Below are 20,550 nucleotides of genomic sequence, written 5' to 3' on the forward strand. Positions count from 1 at the left end.
CAAAGCGATGACGTCATCGCAGCATCTCGTTCCCTATTCAGGGAACTAGGGTTACATACGTAACCGAGATGTTTTTCGAGTCGTTCGTTCATCACGTGACAGCCCCATAAGCTTTAACCAATGCAGTCTGAGCCGGGAAGAGAATTGATTAGTTCATCTCGAGTCTTCGGGTTTTTCGAGTCGATCGTTCATCACGTGACAGCCCCATAAGTTTACGCTATGCAGTCTGAGCCGGAAAGAGAATTGATTAGTTCATCCATCGAGTCTTCGGTAGTGTTGGGTCGTTCTTGAACGATTCGTTCGTTTTGAACGAATCTTTAATGTGACTCGGGAAGAACGAGTCGTCTCGGGGAGTGATTCGTTCAGTCGCGCATGCGCAACATCCTATAGGTTCTGTACTGGAATTAGTCAAGTAGTTCACCTGGTTCGAGTCTTCGGGTTTTTCCGAGTCGTTCGTTCATCACGTGACAGCCCCATAAGCTTTAACCAATGCAGTCTGAGCCGGAAAGAGAATTGATTAGTTCATCTCGAGTCTTCGGGTTTTTCGAGTCGGTCGTTCATCACGTGACAGACCCATAAGCCCAAACCCGAAGACTTGTCAGATAAGAGGTGGTGAGCTAATCATAGACTGAAGACTCAGGTAAACAATGAATTAATCTTTTCTGTTTCTTATAGCAGTTTTGTATTGTTTGTAGTGTGATCAACGTTTGCGTAAGTAGTAGACATATTAGGGAAGTAACACGTAACATTATAATTATATTTTGTTAAAATGAACGAAATGAACGAAATGACTCGAAAAAAGATTCGTTCATTTTGCTGAACGAGACTCAAAGGTCCGAGTCGGTAAAATGATCCGAACTTCCCATCACTAGTTCCTCTGTGTTCTGTTGCACAATAACATTAGGTACGTCCTTTCATTGCATTTTAAATGTTCATAGTGACACCCATTGGACAAAAAGTGTAACTGAGTCTTATTTTATATATAGCATTTATGATTAGGCTACATGATTTTATAAGCCGCGAATGGATTCTTAATATGCTCCAGTGCCGTCTGAAAATAAATAAATAAATAAAAATCCCATGTCAAATGTTTATGAATGCTGATCCGAGAACAAATTAAAGAACTTTTTTTTTTTAGCTCCATGTATTTAATTATACAAAGGTAATTAATATTGATGCTAGTTTGTATTGGTTTCAATTGCTAGGTTGTATTGGTTTCAATGTCCAGTGACATTATATTTTTATGTAGCTTTTTGGGTGAACACAAAAACCACATTAGCTTACATTCAGACCAGAGAACTGAAAGGCTTAATGTTGATTTTAGGATAATGATGTTGCTCATAGATGTCAGGTCAGTCCAAGTTGTCATATTTATACATACTTTTTTTTTTCACGTTTGTTGTTGTTTTTCCATTACCTTTACATTTATCTTTTTCATGAATTGTTACAGTTTAGTTTAAATTGTGCTCATAAAAGGTAATATTATGTACATTATACTTCACACCTTTCTCCTTTATTCAAATTGTTGCAACAACAAAAAACTGTCCATAGATTCCCCAACATTCAGCCAACAGGCAGGACAGTGATACAAAATACAGCAACGGTCTATTCTGATAAAAGTGATCATTTGATTAAATGCCTTCCAGAATCTATTTTTTATTTTTTTCCTGTCATGATTTAGTGTGCATGTTGACGTAATATCAAGAAGACATTGTAGTTGGAGGCATTTAAGTGAACAGCAAACATTTAATTTATCATAAAAAAATCTTTACTTCATGAACGTCCATGACATACACTTGTGCTAAAACAGTTGGTGGAATTGAAACAAACATTTCCATAACAGTACACTCTTGTTTGATTACTATACTTGTGTTGGCATTTTCAAGAACTGCAAAAATTCATACTTCTTGTGAAAGTACAACGGAACTACTGTACGTCACTTCTGAAGAACACTACGGTGAACGAAATTCATACAAATTAATTCTAAAATTGCACTGTAAAATGACACTTTTTTTTACAAGCCTGTAAAAAAGCAAGTATTCGATCAAAAGAAGGAAACTGAAATATTTATGGCTCAAAAGTGCAGAACATATGTGCAAAGCAACTGCATACTGATCTCCTCACATACAATTCATACAATCGTTCATTAAATAATTTCAAGTGAGTGTTTGCAGTTCCTAAGCAAGGCCAAACAGACAGGAAGAAAACAAGAAGAGCAAAAGCGCAAAAAAAACAAAACTATGAACTTGATTGTTGATATGTGTGAGAATGAGCAATGGCACAAATCACAACACATCTGGCACTGTCTCACTGTCTGATTACACAGAGGCAGGGAACCAGAGCTGTCTGGCTTCTTCTAACAGCCTCCGTAGGTTTTCTTGCTGGTGAGTCTATAGAGAATATACTGAAAACAACCGTGCTTCATTATCCAGGCCGTGTAAACACGAATCAAATCCATTTACATTTCATGACCTTTACGATCTTGAGTGCAACATGTATATATAGCGACAATGACAGTGAGATGAGATTATTCAGACAAGAGTATACAGTAATTACAGTGTGTTTTTCATTTAGCTTTTTCCTTATGTTCTTTTTTATGTGGTAAGGGCAGGGATGTTCAGTGTGAATATATGCCGCTCTTTAGAGAGGGAATGTCTCGTTTTCTGTTGCGTCCTGCTTATTAAAACCACAGACATTTATGCATCTTTCACAACCAAGGCTGCAAACAGGAGGGACATGTACATTAAAAGTAACTCTGATTAGTCTTCGGTATTGACGTATAAAAATCATTTGTTCTCCCCTTAATAATGATCACGATCACTAATCAAGTACATTCAGGATCCAGCAACTCGATGAGCGGTCATATGTGATGTCTCTTGTAGTGCTCGTGGTGATAGTACTGTGCGAAACCAGAGAATTTCCTCTGCAACTATGTTGTCCGAGCCGCAAAGAGGGGTCCGGGTCCTCTTGTATGTCACACGAACGAGGAGAACCCTGTGAGGGGAGTCCGTGAGCCTGGTGCGGGCTGGCCGGTGGGGGTGTAGACCCCGCCAACGCTGTGCTGCGTGACCACTGTCTGATAGTAGGACTCGGTGTCCCCGCTGGCACTTTCATCGTAGGAACAGGCCAGCGTCTGCTTCAGCCCCTTCTGCTGCCGCTTCCACGAGTTGAAGTATGACGGGTCGCTCATGTAGTGATTCACGAACGAGTGTTTGATTGGCTCCTCTTCGCACTCGCTGTCTGTGGCCTGATCATAGAAATATGAGAGGGGAAATCACACACTTGGAAGATTTATGTTGCGATATGCTGTACTGTATATGTAAGAGATAATGTACAGTCAGCTGGTCAAAGTAAACCACAAGAGAGTGAACATGTGTCACTCACCTCAGACTCGGACATCTCTGCAGGCCTCTCTGTCAGTGCGGTGCTCTCTGTGGAAACCATGCCGTTGTAGTTGCTACAGATGTCTTCGTCGGAATAACGCAGTCCGGCTGGATTGGGTCGGGGAGGGGACCTGCTTGAAGAAAAAAGGAAGTGGTAAGGGCATATGTGACGCCAGCCAATCAAAAACTTTCTCTGTTGTGCATCTTTGTTTGCCTACCTCCCTTCATCCTAACCCTGAGTGATACTGTAGCAACTTATAAGTTTGGCAAAATTTTGTAGACAAAAATGATCTATTATCAATAGTGTTTCAATGTATAAAGCACAGCTCACACATAAGTCACTTTCAAACCAAGCAGCTTTCTGTTGGTCAGTGTGGCAAATTCAGTGAACCTGTTGCGAAATCCGTGCGGGGAAATCTGTTGCACTCACATGAAATTCCCAATCTTGTGGATTCCTATTGAAATGACTGGATTTTGCCCACGGAAATTCACTCAACAACAGCAAATGTGACCTAAAGGGATAGTCCACCCTAAAATAAAAGTTCTGTGATCATTTACTCATCCTCATGCCTTTCCAAATCTGAATGACTTTCTTTCTTCTGTGGAACAAAAAAGAAGATAGTTTGAATGTTGGCAACCAAACAGTTTTGGTGACCACTGGGGAAAAAAAAAAAGAATCATTATCTACTTTTATGCTCCACAGAAGAAAGTAAGTCATACAGGTTTGGAACGGGATGACAGTGAGTAAATGATGACAAAATGTTTATTTTTGAGTAGTCGATTTTGAAAATTTGTAGCTTATCTTATTTAATCAGTCCTAATGAAGCCCTGTGTAATTTAGCTGGTTTCAGATTCACCCAATCCCAATCAGACACATTTATTAGGGGGCATTTATATATGACACATTCTTGCATTCAAAAGCAGCTCAGCAGAATGTAACAAAATGGAGCTTATTTAGCTACCATGTTAAGTTTAGAGTCCTAACAACCATAGGCATTGAGGGAGACACATCCCACAATAATCAGATATGGCTAAATTGTCCATCACAACATTTGATATTCTTGATGCTCTACTGCACTCCATTAGGCAAGGCTCTGTATGTTGTTAGGATGAAAACTGCACTCATTAATGTCTTACAGTGCTTGTCAATGTCAAAATGTTGGAGATGTTTGGCCGATCAAATCAAAGAAGGCAGGCCTTACTGACCACAGAAGCAGAACAATGATTCATGATTGAGATGTTAAACAACCGACAGTCATTTCCAGAGATACCAACTCTGGAACCCCCCCCAAGGACAGGATTATCTGTTCTAGTATTTAATACTGTTCTCCATCATTTGATAAAATACAGTGGATAATTTAATGAAATCTACAATAAGCCTAAACGGAAAGGAGGGATGTTTAGTGACCGCATTTAAAGGCACAGCACTATTTCAACACATTTAGCGGCTGGTTAAACTCTTTTTTATAAAATACCACAAAAATGGCATAACCGTATTGTGAATTTGCCACCACAGAGTTATCAGATGATGCATACATAAGCTGCGTTGTTACAGTACCTGGTGCCATTCTTCCTCAAGAAGACACCCTTGACATGAACGGGCCTGCTGTTGAGCTCTAGAGCCGTGAAGCCTCCATTGTCCAGCGTGACCGTCTCCTCCACCGTGGACACAGCTTTACCTACAGCAGTCAGCATATCATCATCACAGCAAAAACATCACCTGTGTCAAACTTTATTCACTGTTTGCCGGACGGCGTGCTAGTCTGAGTGGGCGGACATGTTTATCTGGATGAATATGTATGCGAATTTTTCAGCACATAATGATTATGTGAGGGAGGATGGATGGATGTGTCATGAGAAAGCTGAAGAGGTTTAGTCCAGGTCACCTGTTCCACAGCTCTTGTACTTTCTGTTCTGTCCGTGCAAGACGAGACCAAAAACCACCAGCAACAGCAGAATCAGACAACACAACGCCAACACGACGAGAAACCACCACTCCTCATAAAACGGGGTGTCTAGTTGAGCTGTTTATGACAAAGAAAAATGAAATATAAAGATAAGACATGCAGAAATGTGTAGATTGTTGACATTTTACAAAACTTGCTGCCAAAAGTGCTGTGGGTGATTGCCAGGGTGTTGCTATGGGTGGTTTCTTTGTGGATTTAAGACTGGAATAAACCATGTGACTTTTACTTAGGTGGCTTTCACACTGGGCTCGTTTGCTGTGGTTCGAACCCGAGTGCGATTGTTCCAGGCACCCCCCGCAGCGTTGGTCTGGTTTCACACTCTCTTGATTCTATCGAACCCCGGTGCATTTGCAGTCATCTTATGTCATCACAAACGTGCACAACGTATGATAGAAAACAGAACGTGGGTCAATATATTGTGCTTTTTAATTAATTTTGTGCTATTATGCGCAGCAGAGTAAACGACATATGGGTTTACTGTATGTGCGTCACATGTAGACGGCTATTTTGAGGAGACAGCATTAAATAAGGGTGTAAACAGGGTCTAAAACGTTTCAAGTTTGTCCACTTTCGACTACTTCCAGAGGTAGTCGAAAACGCACTCGACCGTATTGCTTTTGTTGTGTAGACATTCATGTGGTCTAATGAGTTTGAACAGCCACAAAAAACTGCCTACTTGCTGTCCACTGACTTAACACGTGAGCGTAACGGGACGTACTTTGCGAAAGCACACCAAAACCAATAGATTTCAACTTCGCAATGTTGGGCCAAAACACACAGATTAAAATTGTGGTTACCATTTGCATCCTTTCCACTCCCTTCCTTTCCTGCTCGCTTGTAAGCAGCATAATGGCTTCATTTATTCAATCGTATTTAAGTGTCGCATTGGTGCTCCTGTGAAAGTGATGTAGAGTGTGACGAAATCTGACACAAGTAGTCACGGGAGATGCTTTTAAAACACGTTAAGACCAGGTGTAAACAGTAATGTGTCTTGATTGACCACTTGTGATCGGATCACTAAAAATGCATCTTAATACCAGGGCCTCAGAAAAGTAATTTACAATCCTTCATATTACTAAAATGTAGTTTTATAGTAATAGTGATACTCGTCAACTTTTAGGAAGATATTTTCTTACTTTAGAGAAGCAGCAGTAATCGTCAACCATATTTAGAGCAGCAGTGACACATTTATTGGCCTGCGTCCTATCTGCTCATCTCTAGTGCTCTAAAGCAAAGGGGAGCGTGGCCTAAATGTGCCAGAACTCTCCAGTCATATGTGACAGCTGTTGATGGACTGCTCTGACAGCAATACTGAGCTGCAGTGACATCAGCTCAGACAGATTGGAGCATGCCTGTGGTATGAATATTTCAGTCCCATGACATGCGAGATGTTGATAACATACTTTGCTTTTCATTTACAAACAGACCTCTAGGATATGCACCACACTGCATTAATTACTTGCTGAGGCAACATGGCAGTTTTTCTTGAAAGCACTTGCCAATGGCCAAAGAGAAAGACTGAGCGAGACGACAGAATCATTTTTTTTCTTTGTATAACTTTAGATGGCAACATTGGAAACTTGCATTCAAATCTATGCTCACTGACTGCACTCTTGTCAAGGTTAAAGCTAGAATGAAACACCACAATGAATCATGACTTGGTTTGTAATATCACAAATAAAAAACACTTTGTTTGGCTGTTATTAACGACAAACTAACCATATGACAGCCTCTGTGATGAGACCAAGTAAACATCTCGAAACCGTTTCAGTGATTATTACTCAGCTATAATATTCAGAGATACAAAGGTCTTCACTATATTTGTTTCAGGATCCTTTTAAGTCACTGGCCTCTAGATGACCCCAGTTACATTTATTAACTTTCCAAATGAGACAGAAATTGGGTGTATTATCTGTGATACGGGGGCAGGCTGGTAGTTCAGAGTCCATGTTTTACAAATTCGGAATGTGGTTGTTCAACCACAGGAAAACACATGAAAACAAGGCAATCTCAATGAGTAAACATTTATAAGAGCAAAAGAGCCTAAAGAACAGCCACATCTCTAAATCACAAATGCACTGCAAAAAATAAAATAAAAATCAGTATACTCAGTATTTTTGTCTTGTTTTCCAGTACAAACATCTAACGTCAAGACACTGTACATTTACAATACTTTGAAAACAAAATGATGAAAGATATTAAGTCTTGTTTTCAGGGAAAACAAATTATCATAATTAATTAAAAAATAAACAAAAAACAGGTAATGGGGTAAGAAAAATAATCTTGGTTTGCATTTGAAATAAAGGAACAGTTCACCCCACAAAAAACAAACAAAAAAACCCCCAAAATGCTGAAGATTTACTCAGGTCATCCAAGATGTAGATGACTTTATTTCTTCATTTTGAACAGATATAGAGAAATTTAACATTTAGCAAATTTAGCGGCTAAATTTCCCTAAATTTGTTCAGTTGAAAAAATCTACATTTTGGATGACCTGAGGGTGAATACTTTTCCAGCAAATTTTCATTTTTGGGTCAACTGTTCCTTTAACATTATTTTTTCTTATCCCATTTTTTCTTGTTTTAAGCATAAACTCACTTTATTTAGATTTGTAAAGTAAATGTATCTTGATTTAAGATTGATTTGATGTTTAAACATTCAATGGAAAACAAGACAAAGTAAGCTTTTTTTCCTCAGCTGATTCTCACAGGCAGCAATGAAATAAAATGAACACTTGGAGAAGTCAAATTATTCTCCTGTCATCTCATAAGCCTTCTCTTGAGATTCAGTTAAGATCTCCAAGATGTCTCAAACTGTGCCAAGATAACAAAGTGTGCAATCACATCAGAGAACTCAGAATGAACTTAATAATTTCTCATCTTCTAATTTCTCTTCTCAGCTACACATATTCATTTTATGGCCATATACTCTTACTAAATGTCTACAATTATTTAACTTTTGTGTATTTTTATTTCTCCTACCAAATCTTAGCAGAAACATGTCAGATGAAGTTCATTTGTAAACAAAACATGTCTGAAAGCTCCATTGAAAGTGCAGCTTTTTCAGAAGGACATGGTACGAACAGTTCATGTGGGTGTAAAAGTCACATTAGAGCTAAATAATACCAACAGTAACTGATGCAACACCCTGTCAAAATCTCTTTGTTGACTCATCTCAGTACAGGAGGCCACCAAGAGGGTGTAATTACCTGACATGGCAGCAGAGGGCACACTCGGCTCGCCGTAGCCGAACTCGTTGCTGGCCAGCACTCTGAACTGGTAGCTGATACCCTGCCGCAGGCGGTCTAGACTCACTGAGTGAGAGGTGCTGGTGGGAGGCAAGTGCCGCACAAATGTATCCCACATCCCTTCATCTGCGGAGAGCAAGGTCACTTCCAGTGAAAATGTCATCATGCACTTGGAAGCACTAAGTTCATTACTGTGTCCCATTTCACTTAGCAGATGCTGACATCAAGAGCAGCTAGCAGCTGTTTCATTGCCTGACAAGCAATGATGTTCAAATGTGAATCAAACCATGATGATGTGGAAAGGGCAGTTATATGAATGTATCCCAGCAACAATGGCAAGTAAATGATCAGTAGATTATTTCAGACCAGCAATTAGGTTCCTAAATTAACACTCATCAAACGCCAAATGTGAGTAGAAATTAGTTTTGGCTGATAACTTTTCTAGGAACTGCAACATTACATGGCTTGACAAAATGAATAAAAATTGCAGTGATCTTGTGGATTCTGAGGCTCATCAAGGATGCCTATTTTATTTTCTCGATAACTCTTTCTGTATAACACGTGGGAACACATAAACTGCCAAAATGGAAATACATTGAACAAAGTTACAATCTGTCAATGTGCGTCAGGTGCAGTTTATTGGATTGGAGTGATATGATGCCATGCACAAAAAAAAAAACAAACAAAAAAAATCCACATGATTCCTTTCAAAATCTAAAATCTAATGATGCTATATAAAAATAATCACCAAATACAGTATATTCAAAACTGTTAACAAGAAGGAAAAGTAAAAACAATATGATATAAACAAACAGTATATTAGAAATATTTACTTAATAGTTTTTATTAATATTTTGAATGTTTTTTATATTTTCAGTTATTTTAACTAAGTTTTAAACCAAATTTTAAACCAAATTTTTTTTTAGACATTTTTATCTTTTTTGGCAACACTTTACAATAAGGTTCCATTAGTTAATGTTAGATATTGTTTTAACTAACATGAACAAACAATCAACAATACATTTATTACAGTATTTATTAATCTTTGTTAATGTTAGTTAAATAAAATACAGTTGTTTATTGTTAGTTCATGTTAATTCACAGTGCATTATCTAATGTTACCAAGCAAAACTTTTTATTTTAAACTAATGTTAACTAATGCACCTTATTGTAAAGAGTTACCTTTTTTGTTAATATTTCCATTTAGTTTTAATTTAGTTTTATTTCAGTTTCAGTTTTATTTACTGAATACTTTATTTCAGTTAGTTGCCACATTTTTAGCTTTTTAAGTTTAAGTTTCTCATCTAATATTTATATTATATGTTTTAGTTTTTGATAAAAACACTAGTCGATTTAACTTTTAATTAGTCAAACTCAATTTATGAATTTTCAGGGGTTTCAACCTGGTTGGTGTTTGAAAAACTTTGGCATTTAAGTTTGATTTAAATTCAAGTTTGATTTCAAAATGAAATATCTGAAATATTTATAGTGAATGTTCAATAAATTATTGAATGTATTAATAAAAACAATCCCATTTTATAATAATATAACTTAACAGTTGCCACTTAAAATAATGATTACCATTAACTTTTAGTACTAATATGTAGTCAGTTTTCTCATTCAGAAAATAAATAAACACACACATAAATAAATGAGTTTTGAGCGATGTACCTGATGGGCGTGCTTCAATCACATAGCCAGTCACATGTTCTGCTCCTGTATCTCCTGGTGTCCAGTGGATGTTAAGCATGGATCCTGTCTTTGTGATTGACATTTCTACAGGAGATCCAGGAGACCCTAAACAGAGAGGAGAGCGTGCAGTGAACTGAGAAGAACAGGCGAGCGATCCGACCCTTGTGAGTGAAGATCTAAAGCTAAACCAAATGCCTACACCACTGTGAGATATTTATCCACACAGGTGTTTTTTCACAGCTTGGAATTCTGACACCTCTCGCTGAGGAGTGGGGAATGTAAGCTGTGCTCAGCGACTCTGAGAGTTTTCCTGATCTGTTTTTGTTTGGTTGCGTAGCTCACCTTTGACAGGACCCGCTGTGATGTTGGCCTCTGCCTCAGGCCCGTAAGCAATAGTTTTGGCCTGTACGCGGAAGCAATAGGTCATGCCCTTGTTCAGGTCACGCACCTTCAGCCAGCGCTGCCAGCTGCCACGGATATCCACCGTTACCATTTTAGTCACACCTAATATGCACATACACACACAAGACTGCACAATTACACACTACCGCACAAGAACTCCTTTTATTCAAACAAACACTACAATGCTACAGCATCTTCCTACCTAGGAACAGCGAGTCAAAATCAATTACTCCAGCTATGTTGACATTAATATTATTAAAGTCAGCTATTTTCTGCTTCTGGCTTTGAGAAAACTTAACACAGAGCCATGGAAACAATAACAAGAAAATGAGTTTTATATAAACAACTCATCACATCATCATCAAACATCAAAACTCTACTAGTGATGTTAAAAAAAAGCCACTGTTCAAACCAGAACATTATGAAAACAGATACGGATAGAGTGAAAACATGCAGCTATAGACTGACCTTGAATAGGGGCAGTGGGCTCATATACCACCCTGTAGCCTTCCACCACACCATTGGGGGACAGCGGAAGACCCCAGGACACGTTCAGAGTGCTGCTGGTCACCTCAGAGAAACTGATGAAGCTGGGAGCACTAGGGGCTGCGAGAACGGTGTAGTTTGATCAATGCAACAAATACAATCTATGTTAAAGCAATAAACCTTTGAGGCCGTGTTTGCGTTACGGGGTTTTTTTACCATAATTAAGTAGTGTTTTTATGCATAATGTAACCACATGAAGATCTTGACCACATTACGGTTTCGTATTATAAATCAAATTATTACATTTTTTTCAAAGAGCGTATTGTATACACAAGAACCAGAAAAAAAACAGAAATTGTCTAAGCAAATAAATGTGAAAAACAATAAGATAAAATCAACTATTTTCCTAAAATTACTTTTAATATTTATGGAAAGCACACTTTCTCTCTTGATGGATCATTGAATTATTCAAAAATATTTAAAGGAAAGAGGCTTATTGCTTGTATAAAATAGCAATATGACAAATGACTCTAATAATGCTTCCTTCCATTTAACTTGCCACAATAATTGCTACTCAATTTCAGAATAAAAGACCATTTCATGAATTTTCAGAGTTTAAATAATAAGAACTTTACTAATTAAGCTGGCAAAAAAATTCACTTTTTGTCAACATTTGGCAGCAAATAAACATAAAAAAACGTTTTTTTAGTTTTTATATTAATAAGTTAGAAGTTTTTTCTGTGAATGTTTATTAAATAATATTAATTTTAGTATTAATAAATTGAAAGTTTTTAGATTAACTATAGGGTTTTAGCAATATTAACTATTGCTAAGCATCAGCAACTTACTAAAAGCATATTAATATAAACTGGTATCTGTCACAGGTGTGAGCATATTGGCTATTTTGCAACAGCTTTGAATGTGGCACATCCAATCTGATTTTAGAGTCTGATGTAATATGTTTAATAAAAACAAATCTATAAAAGTGACTATATCCCACTCGCTCGGTGATTTTACAGTGCTAGATATGCAAATCTGTCCTCTTACACAAATGCAGCTCATTGCTTTAGGAAATGTCAAAGAGAGGTAGAGGTGGTGAGTTTCCTCTGTTTGAACAAATGAGGTCACACCAAGACCATCTGAATAATTTTCAAATTGTTTTTTTTTTAGGTGACTCGTGGGTAACGAGCCCCTCCCCGTCATTTCAGTGAGGTGGAGCCTGAGGTCAAATCATTCCCTGCTTGTGCGTAATTCATTCCGACAACATTTATAGAGTGAATGATTTAATGTAGAACACATGAATTGCTAATGTGAATGATGCAACGGTGATATAACGACGCATGCTCCAAAATATGATCAGGTGTCGACCTGGTTTTCATGCATGGAGAAGAACACAATATGGAAGTGGACGTGTTGCACTTGGTGCAGTCTGTGGTCAGATTTATAGTTTAGCCTTAAATGGTGTAACGGTTTGTGCTTAGGTCAGTGGGGGCCTCTGTGATCAGTTCTGAATGGGAGTTTAATGGCCGTTAGGATGATTTGTGCAGATGCTCACCTGCCTGAAGAGTGCGCCCCCTCCTGGGCTCACTGAACGGACCGTCTCCAGCAGCATTGAAGGCAGACAGCTTGACCATATAGTATGTGTAGCTGGTCAGGTTCTTCAGTCTCATGTTGGTTTCAGGTCGGAAGAGAATCTTAACTCTCTCTGTTTCATTCTGATTGTCCATCTCCCAGTAAAGAATCTACAGGCAACAAAAACATATATAGAGTGTATATAATTAAAGGGGTCATATGATACAATTTCAATTTTTCCTTTTTCTTTGGAGTGTTACAAGCTCTTGGTGCATAAAGAAGATCTGTAAAGTTGCAAAGACTAAAGTCTCAAATCCAGCTTAAACAGCATAAACATTGCATTACACCAAATACACAAAATAATGTTCTTTTTAGCAACGTCATATGACCCCTTTAAGCTTTGTCAGGCAAAACCAACAGCAACCTGCAACCCTTTCAGCCGTGACTGTATTCAAAATGTACACTGGCCCTAAAAAATATTCGGACACTTAAGTCACACTACTACATCAAGGGTTTTCAACCCTTAAGAGACCCATGGAACCCATTCAATTTCTTAGCCAACCCAGTGACCACCAGTAAATAAATAAATATTGAACAAAAACAAAAAACAAAAAAAATGAATAAATATTATTAAATAAATAATTTTTTTCTACCTTTCCTTAGTAATTCATATAACTTTTATTAATAGCATTGATGTGTAGAACATTTTTTATTATTAAAGAAAATCTTATATATTATGTTTATTTCAGTCATGACAACTCTCAGGATAGATTGTAAAATCTTCATTAATGTAAATAGGATGTGCATAGGTTTGGTCTTGGCGGATTAGATATGCTACGCTGCAGCTGCTGCAGAACAAGTAGACTTACTTCTGCTAAATGCTCGGTTCATAAAATTAAAAGGAAACATGCTGCTGCAGCTAGAGAGAGAGCAAGATCCCCTGTAGCAGATCTAAACAGGTGGTGCTGGGGAGGTGGTGGGCTAAGATGAGTACACGCATAGCACACAGACATAGCATTCACTGAATACATCCTGGTTATATAGGTAAAGGGTAATGAGTACATGAATTGGCTGGGAACACTGAATTGAATGAACCAATTAGAATGCAAGTAGAGTTTCATGGCTGAACTATTCATATTTATATCATGTAAATCAGGTAAACAGTTAGACTCTATGTGAGCTCTGAACTAATACAGATAACAGTTTTTTTTTGTCATAGCTGTTACTATGGATAGGTGGATGGATGTTAATATATTGTATATTTTGGCACATCTGGAATGCTGTATTGGCCAATCAGCATTCAGCACAATAATCTGTTTTGTAATCTAATTTATTCAATCCACTATGGTTATATTACACAAATGGCCATACAAACTATTTAAATAACAAATAAAATGTGCAGTGGGCTTATCGTTTCTTCACTGATCGTGCAGAACTGAAGGTATTCAATGAAACAACAGGGATATCTGGATTAACATGAATCTGCCATATTACTGCCAGGACATTTTTATATTCAATTCCATGCATATTTCAGCAGATACTCACTTAACCCTCACCCATGATCATTATTTCATGACCCAAATGGGCAGTTCTTTAAAACAAACTGTCTGGTGCCATTATCTAACGCAGTAAATCTGTGGAGAATATAAGAAAAAAAAAGACGAAAGAAACAGATTGTAGCTATTCTTCCACCCTAGAGAGCTTAAAATGACAGTAGAGGTAGAGGGGAGGAGAAAAAGAGAACAGATAATAAGAGTATGAGAGAGATTGGACAAGGTGGGTGGTTTGGGGTGTCACCTTATATCCCTGAATAATGCCATTTTGGGTCTCGGCAGGGGGCGGCTCCCACTGCACCTCCAGCTGTGTGGATGACAAAGTGTTGATCTGGATGTTCTGAGGGGCCACGGAGGGGGCTACGAAAGAGCAGAAGAGATACTGTAAATACATCACACTCAGTCTCTCCAGCTAACCACTACAAAAGACATCAACTGTGCCCTGATAAAATGAGAAGCACTCATGCTTCTTTGGTGCCGATACCCAATCTGGAAGCATTTCACGTGTTCTAAACCTGTATGACATTCTTATTCTGATGAACACAAAACAAGATATTTTGAATAATGTTGGTAACCAAACAGTTGATGGTAGCCATTGACTTCCATAGTATTTTTTTCATACAATGGAAATCTGTGGCTACCATCAAGTGTTTGGTTACCAACATGATTCAAAATATCTTCTTTTGTGTTCAACAGAAGAATAAAACTCATACAGATTTGGAACAAGTGGACGATGAGTAAATGATGAAAAAATTATTTTCTTTTTTGGGTGAACTATCCATTTAAGTCAGTCGAGATGCGATGTGGACACCCGGCTGGCATGAGTTCCTGAACGAGAGCTGGTACCAGTGGAAAAGTAATATCAGAAGAACATTGACTCCAGCGTGGCTGCCGCCCTCTGTTGTGTCTCTGTTAAATGTCATTCATTAAAGGGGTGAGGAATACATAATCCCCATCCGTCATAAATCACAGCAACAGATGCAACAAAGAGCGAATTTAATAAGACCAAACCTGAAAGCAAAGCTAACTCCAGGAGCATGACAGCTCGTCTATTTTAGAGGCTCGAAAGTTGAGTTTACGTGTAGTAAAGCTGGCTGAATCATTTATGAGCGGGAATGAATTACAGCTGTGGACAGTGGGGTTCAAGAGGGGCTGGCGCGAGAGACTTGACTGAATGAGCTGTTAAAATAAAGCACAGACAAGCTCAGTTCCAACATCTAAGTGAGCTGTCTTGGTGACTACACAGACAGCATCCTAACCTAAACCCAACATTTCAAGTGAGATTTGGAACACTACATATAGATGACAGCACCATATGCCACAACACTTCTCACGTGAGGTGCACTGGAGACTCAATAGTTGTGTCCCAAATGATGTACTATACACTGCACTTATTCTTTGCACGATGTACTCAACCTTCTAGATAATGAGGTCTAAAAGGTTATTTTGTCATCCAGCATTGGAGTCTTATAGCCCCTCCCCTTTGGCTACATAAAGAATGCCGCTACAGTTGAGTGCATGAAGTGTCCGACATTCCACACGTCATATTTGTGTAAACTCACTATTCACACTAGTTATACTAAAAAAGGGCTTGGAAAAGTGTGTAAGTACGCAAATAGGGATGAACCTAACAACTGATTCCAGTAGGGTCTGGTGTTAGCATGTTGTGCCCTGCTAAAAACCTCTTAATCCAGCATAAGCTGGTTTGCTGGTCTTAACTAGTCTCACACAAATCTTGGGTAAAATAGTCCATTCTTAATTAAACCAAACTATTTGTTCATAGTTCCAGTGCCCTGTTGAAAAAACAAACAAACAAACAAAAAATCTTATGTTAGACCACGTTAAACCAGCCTGATATTCCTAATCCACCCGCCTGGTCAGACTGATGGCTAATTTGGGATGGGTTTTGGGCACTTTTAAGCTCACCAGCCTGGGAGACCAGCTAGAAAAGCTAAAAACCAGCTTGAACTGGCTTTGAGACTAGTTTAAATCATCTAAGACCAGCTTGAAATATTGAATACCAGCAAATCAAGTTAGGCTGTTTGAATTTTTTTTGTTTTTGTTTTGTTTTTCATAAACACTCTTTTAATAAAGGAGTTTACAGGAACTCACAGGCTTCCTGCCAGTAGCCCTCCATCACAAAACTAATCATCTAGCACAGGGGTGTCAAACTCAATTCCTGGAGGGCCGGAGCCCTGCAGAGTTTAGATTCAACCCTAATTAAACACACCTGATACAACTAATCAAGTCCTTCAGGCTTATTTGAAAACTTCATGGTATGAGTGTTGGAGCAGGGTTGGAACAAAACTCTGCAGGGCTTCTGCAGGAACTGAGTCTGACACCCCTGATCTAGCAGTTTTATCGTTGGTATCATCAGGGGCAGAAAATAAAATGGGGGAAATCTTTCAATACAAGCAATTTATGCAACATATCAAACCTTCAACCCGCAGTTAAAAAAAAGGGGGGAAAAAATCAAACCGTGGCAACAGTTTAAAAGTAACCCAGTTCTGCGGAACAAATGCAGACTTGGCAACCCTGACTATGGCTGTTGGGATGGTAGAAGGCTTTAAGGGCAAAGCACCCTTCACGTCCACTCTCCGCCTCTCTTTCCCAGCCTACATCTTTTGATCCCTCTTAGAGTATCTTCAGATGTAGCCAACCTGACGTTAATCAGAGGGAAATTCATTTGTTTGTTTGGCTGTCCCCCTCCTGCTGCTGGGAGTAATCTCCACGCCTGGCCCCTTCTAATGATGCTGTTAATAACCTGATGTTGATAACCCTGCCTGCTCCGCCAGCTGCTTGAGTTCTTTATGACAGATTCATATATACTGCTTCATTAAACCCCTTATGAGAGGAGGCCAAAATTCTCCAAAGAGGTGAAAGAGGTAAAAAAAAAAAATGTACGCACACACACTCTGTCCTGCCTAAACTCTCACCATGACTTCTTTTATTAATACTATGGCACTACTACAGAAATGATACTTAGAATTCCATAAATAATCTTGGAAATGATTGGATGAAATGCAAAACTGTGTGGCAAGCAAGAGCCCTGACAACATCCTGTCTGTGCAGTGTCAGCCTGTTAGCACGGCTGGAGTGGAATTAAACAGCAAAAACGACAGTTCGCATTTGTAGCAATTTGCCTGCGTTCGATACATTTAAGCATATGTTTGAAATGCAAATGTAATGCATCTATTTGCTAGCAGTGGGAGGATTGTTTTTCCACTAAAGGCCCTTTCATTGATCATATGAGATGCGCTGCGTGAATATAGATTTGTTTCGGGCTGTGTAGGTGATAAAAATCCTTTCTTTTGTAGTGTACACAATAAAACAGCACAACAATTATCAGTTTTCCTTGAAACAGTTGGAATGTCATATCCGGGCTTCCTCTTTTGGCAGCTCATTAAGCGAAGCGCTCGGCTCTTCAGCCAGGCAGCTGGATATTATTCAAGTCAATAAATATACCGAAAAAATGACTTGAACTCAAATTGAAGAGCACTTTACAATTCAGCAGTACAAGATAGCTCGCAGGAGCCTGCCTGTAAGTTAGGGAAGAACAGAGACAACCAGCCTTCAGTACAGCTTAAAACAGCAAACTCATCGTTAAGCACAATCTTTATTCAGCCATCTTTTCATATCTGCAAGCACTCCAGATCCACGTGGTCCTCTTAGCACATTATCCTAAAGTCCTCTTTAAAAGAACCAAACTCACATCGGACCAAAAATTGAACAGAGTGAAAAAAAACCTATGACTGCTTTACAATATATAGTATATTTAATATCTCATTATGTCTCACTATGTCATCTGCATAGAAACAGAATAAGCAGCACTTTGTATGGTAATCTGTAATAGGCATATTTTTAGTTCATATTTAGATTTACACAAAAATTTAAATAAGTTAAAGTGCTTTGTGTTCACAAGTCCCCTTATAAGCAATCTCAATTTTGAACTTAAGAGTTTGGTTTCTATTAAAGTGTTTTGTTTTGAGTTTGTAAGCAACTGAAAAAAGCACAAATGTCAGGGCATGTCAAAACTTTTCCAGGCCCCAAAACATCCTCCTAAAGTCCTCTTTAAAAGAACCAAACTCACATCGGACCAAAAATTGAACAGAGTGAAAAAAAGCCTATGACTGCTTTACAATATATAGTATATTTAATATCTCATTATGTCTCACTATGTCATCTGCATAGAAACAGAATAAGCAGCACTTTGTATGGTAATCTGTAATAGGCATATTTTTAGTTCATATTTAGATTTACACAAAAATTTAAATAAGTTAAAGTGCTTTGTGTTCACAAGTCCCCTTATAAGCGGTGGCGCCGGCGCCACCACGTGCATGTTTTACTGATAAGAGCAAAAAGAACTTTAAATGCTCGTTCATTTTTGTTTGTACACATAAGAGTAATACACCATTCGAATCTGTAAAGGGTCTACTTTTATTTGTGTACACTCACAATATCAACAAAACATTGTGCTTTTGCAAAATAAAGAAAATATACAGGGTGTGCTTTTAGTCCCCTTATAAGCAATCTCAATTTTGAACTTAAGAGTTTGGTTTCTATTAAAGTGTTTTGTTTTGAAGCCAAATTTCTTCCAAACCACTCTCAGATCTCTGAAACTACATTTCAGTACTAATCATGATTGCTTCAGACAGTCCAAAAATGGATTCAAACCCAGTCCTTTAGGTGGGTTTGTGTTTCTGTCACATTACGCAGCTCTGGCCTTTGTCCTTATGTTCCCTCTTCATGCCACTCCACTAAGGGAACACAATTCATATCTGTCAACTCATGTCAAGCCTTATTCCCTGAAGGACTGGAGACAGAGCGCATGCTGTCCCGTTCCTGGAGAGCATTACGGCACATGCCTCCATCTCAAAAGGAATATCCATCGACAGTTGTCATCACCACATCTGTCAGGGTGGAGCAGCAAAGATGTTTTACTGCGAGTTTGCTCATTAAGTCATTAAACTGGTTCTCCGGTGGGTTGATGCCAGAAAAGCATGCTGGTCTGGGTTTGACAAAAGTCTACTCTGTATGTGCAAGTTCAGAAAATGCAAGATACAATCCCCTTAACATCAAGGCTCAACAATAAGGGTGGCCTGGATAAATTATGGGTCAAGTTGGAACTGAATATTATAATTTTTCATCACAAGTGTCTTTATGAATTTCTAGCAGTTATGGAATCACATATGCGATTCCGTTCCGGAAGCTCGCGTCTCTGGCGGCTGGCTGTTTCTGCGCCCCTCCTCTCTCACACACCCACTCCTGTCTGGAGCCTGATGAAGGGCAGCGATTAAGGGACGGGTGATGAGGATAATTAGGGGGGAGGCAGCCGATCCGTCACAATATATATATATATATATATATATATATATAGGGGAGAGATTCAAGACAACCTTAAACAAAATTGGTGATATGAGCACACATATTTGAAGATTTAAGCATTTTACTCACCCTGTGATGGAGAGGGGCCCATGGAATACTTGGTAACTACATTTAGGTTAAAAAAATTTAGTTTTTTGCTGTTCAATGTGATTTTTGTATGTTCAAGGACTCATGCTTCTTGTGTCTGAACAATTACAGACAAATCTGAAAACAATATCACAACTGTGTTTTTGGAGGTTATAATATGAGGCTATAATGTTAGCATGATGTTAGCTCTAAACCGCTGGATTATACAAGTTTGTTAAAATGGTAGGAGTGGGGTAATTTGAGCCAAAGTTCCTGGGGTAAGTTGAGCCAGTGGCTCACCCCTTCTTACGATTATAAAGTATTATTTTACTGTAATTCTACACTATATTTCATTAATTTTACACCAAACATGATTTAGAATTTGTTTTATGTTTTGAACTTGATTTTGTTCTGTAAATTTTAAATAAGCCTTGTTTATGAAAATTGGCCACTAAGGTTTTTATGAAACTGTATTTCCCTGCAACATTTATAAGTGGGATGTTGATTACTATTAGCCCATTTCTGTAAGGTCAGTTGCAGTCTGTTTTTTTTTCTTTCAATTCTTCAATTTGAACTTTTTGTTCTGAAATGTTTAAACAATTTAAAAAACGCCTTCAAAGTTGTGAACTGTATCTTTAAATAAAACTTTTAAGAAGTCATCCATCCATCCATTTTATTATCCAAACCTATATGTCCTTATTAGGGTCGTGGGGAGCTGGATCCTAACCCAGCGTCTTGAGCCACAGTTGAGGAAACTCCCTAGATGAACGGCCAGTCCATCACAAGGCTCACACATA

The 20,550-nt window shown here is 38.3% G+C and overlaps 1 protein-coding gene across 1 annotated transcript in view; it reads right to left on the reverse strand.

The window, feature by feature from the left end:
- Positions 1 to 1,397: 1,397 nt before the first annotated feature.
- The window catches only part of LOC107720071 (protein sidekick-1-like), a 185,524-nt gene continuing 166,371 nt past the window's right edge, over positions 1,398 to 20,550 (reverse strand). Inside the window, exons 35-44 of the mRNA XM_016527675.1 lie at positions 14,547 to 14,662; positions 12,733 to 12,919; positions 11,160 to 11,297; positions 10,632 to 10,793; positions 10,269 to 10,394; positions 8,559 to 8,723; positions 5,270 to 5,407; positions 4,942 to 5,062; positions 3,385 to 3,514; positions 1,398 to 3,247 (exon numbers count right to left, since the gene is read on the reverse strand). Of these exons, the coding sequence (XP_016383161.1) occupies positions 2,975 to 3,247; positions 3,385 to 3,514; positions 4,942 to 5,062; positions 5,270 to 5,407; positions 8,559 to 8,723; positions 10,269 to 10,394; positions 10,632 to 10,793; positions 11,160 to 11,297; positions 12,733 to 12,919; positions 14,547 to 14,662 (1,556 nt within the window). The 3' untranslated portion in view covers positions 1,398 to 2,974. The remainder of the gene's footprint in view (positions 3,248 to 3,384; positions 3,515 to 4,941; positions 5,063 to 5,269; positions 5,408 to 8,558; positions 8,724 to 10,268; positions 10,395 to 10,631; positions 10,794 to 11,159; positions 11,298 to 12,732; positions 12,920 to 14,546; positions 14,663 to 20,550) is intronic.

The sequence above is a fragment of the Sinocyclocheilus rhinocerous genome, unplaced genomic scaffold (assembly GCF_001515625.1).
Source record: "Sinocyclocheilus rhinocerous isolate Xijiao unplaced genomic scaffold, SAMN03320098_v1.1 scaffold273, whole genome shotgun sequence".
Lineage (NCBI taxonomy): Eukaryota > Metazoa > Chordata > Actinopteri > Cypriniformes > Cyprinidae > Sinocyclocheilus > Sinocyclocheilus rhinocerous.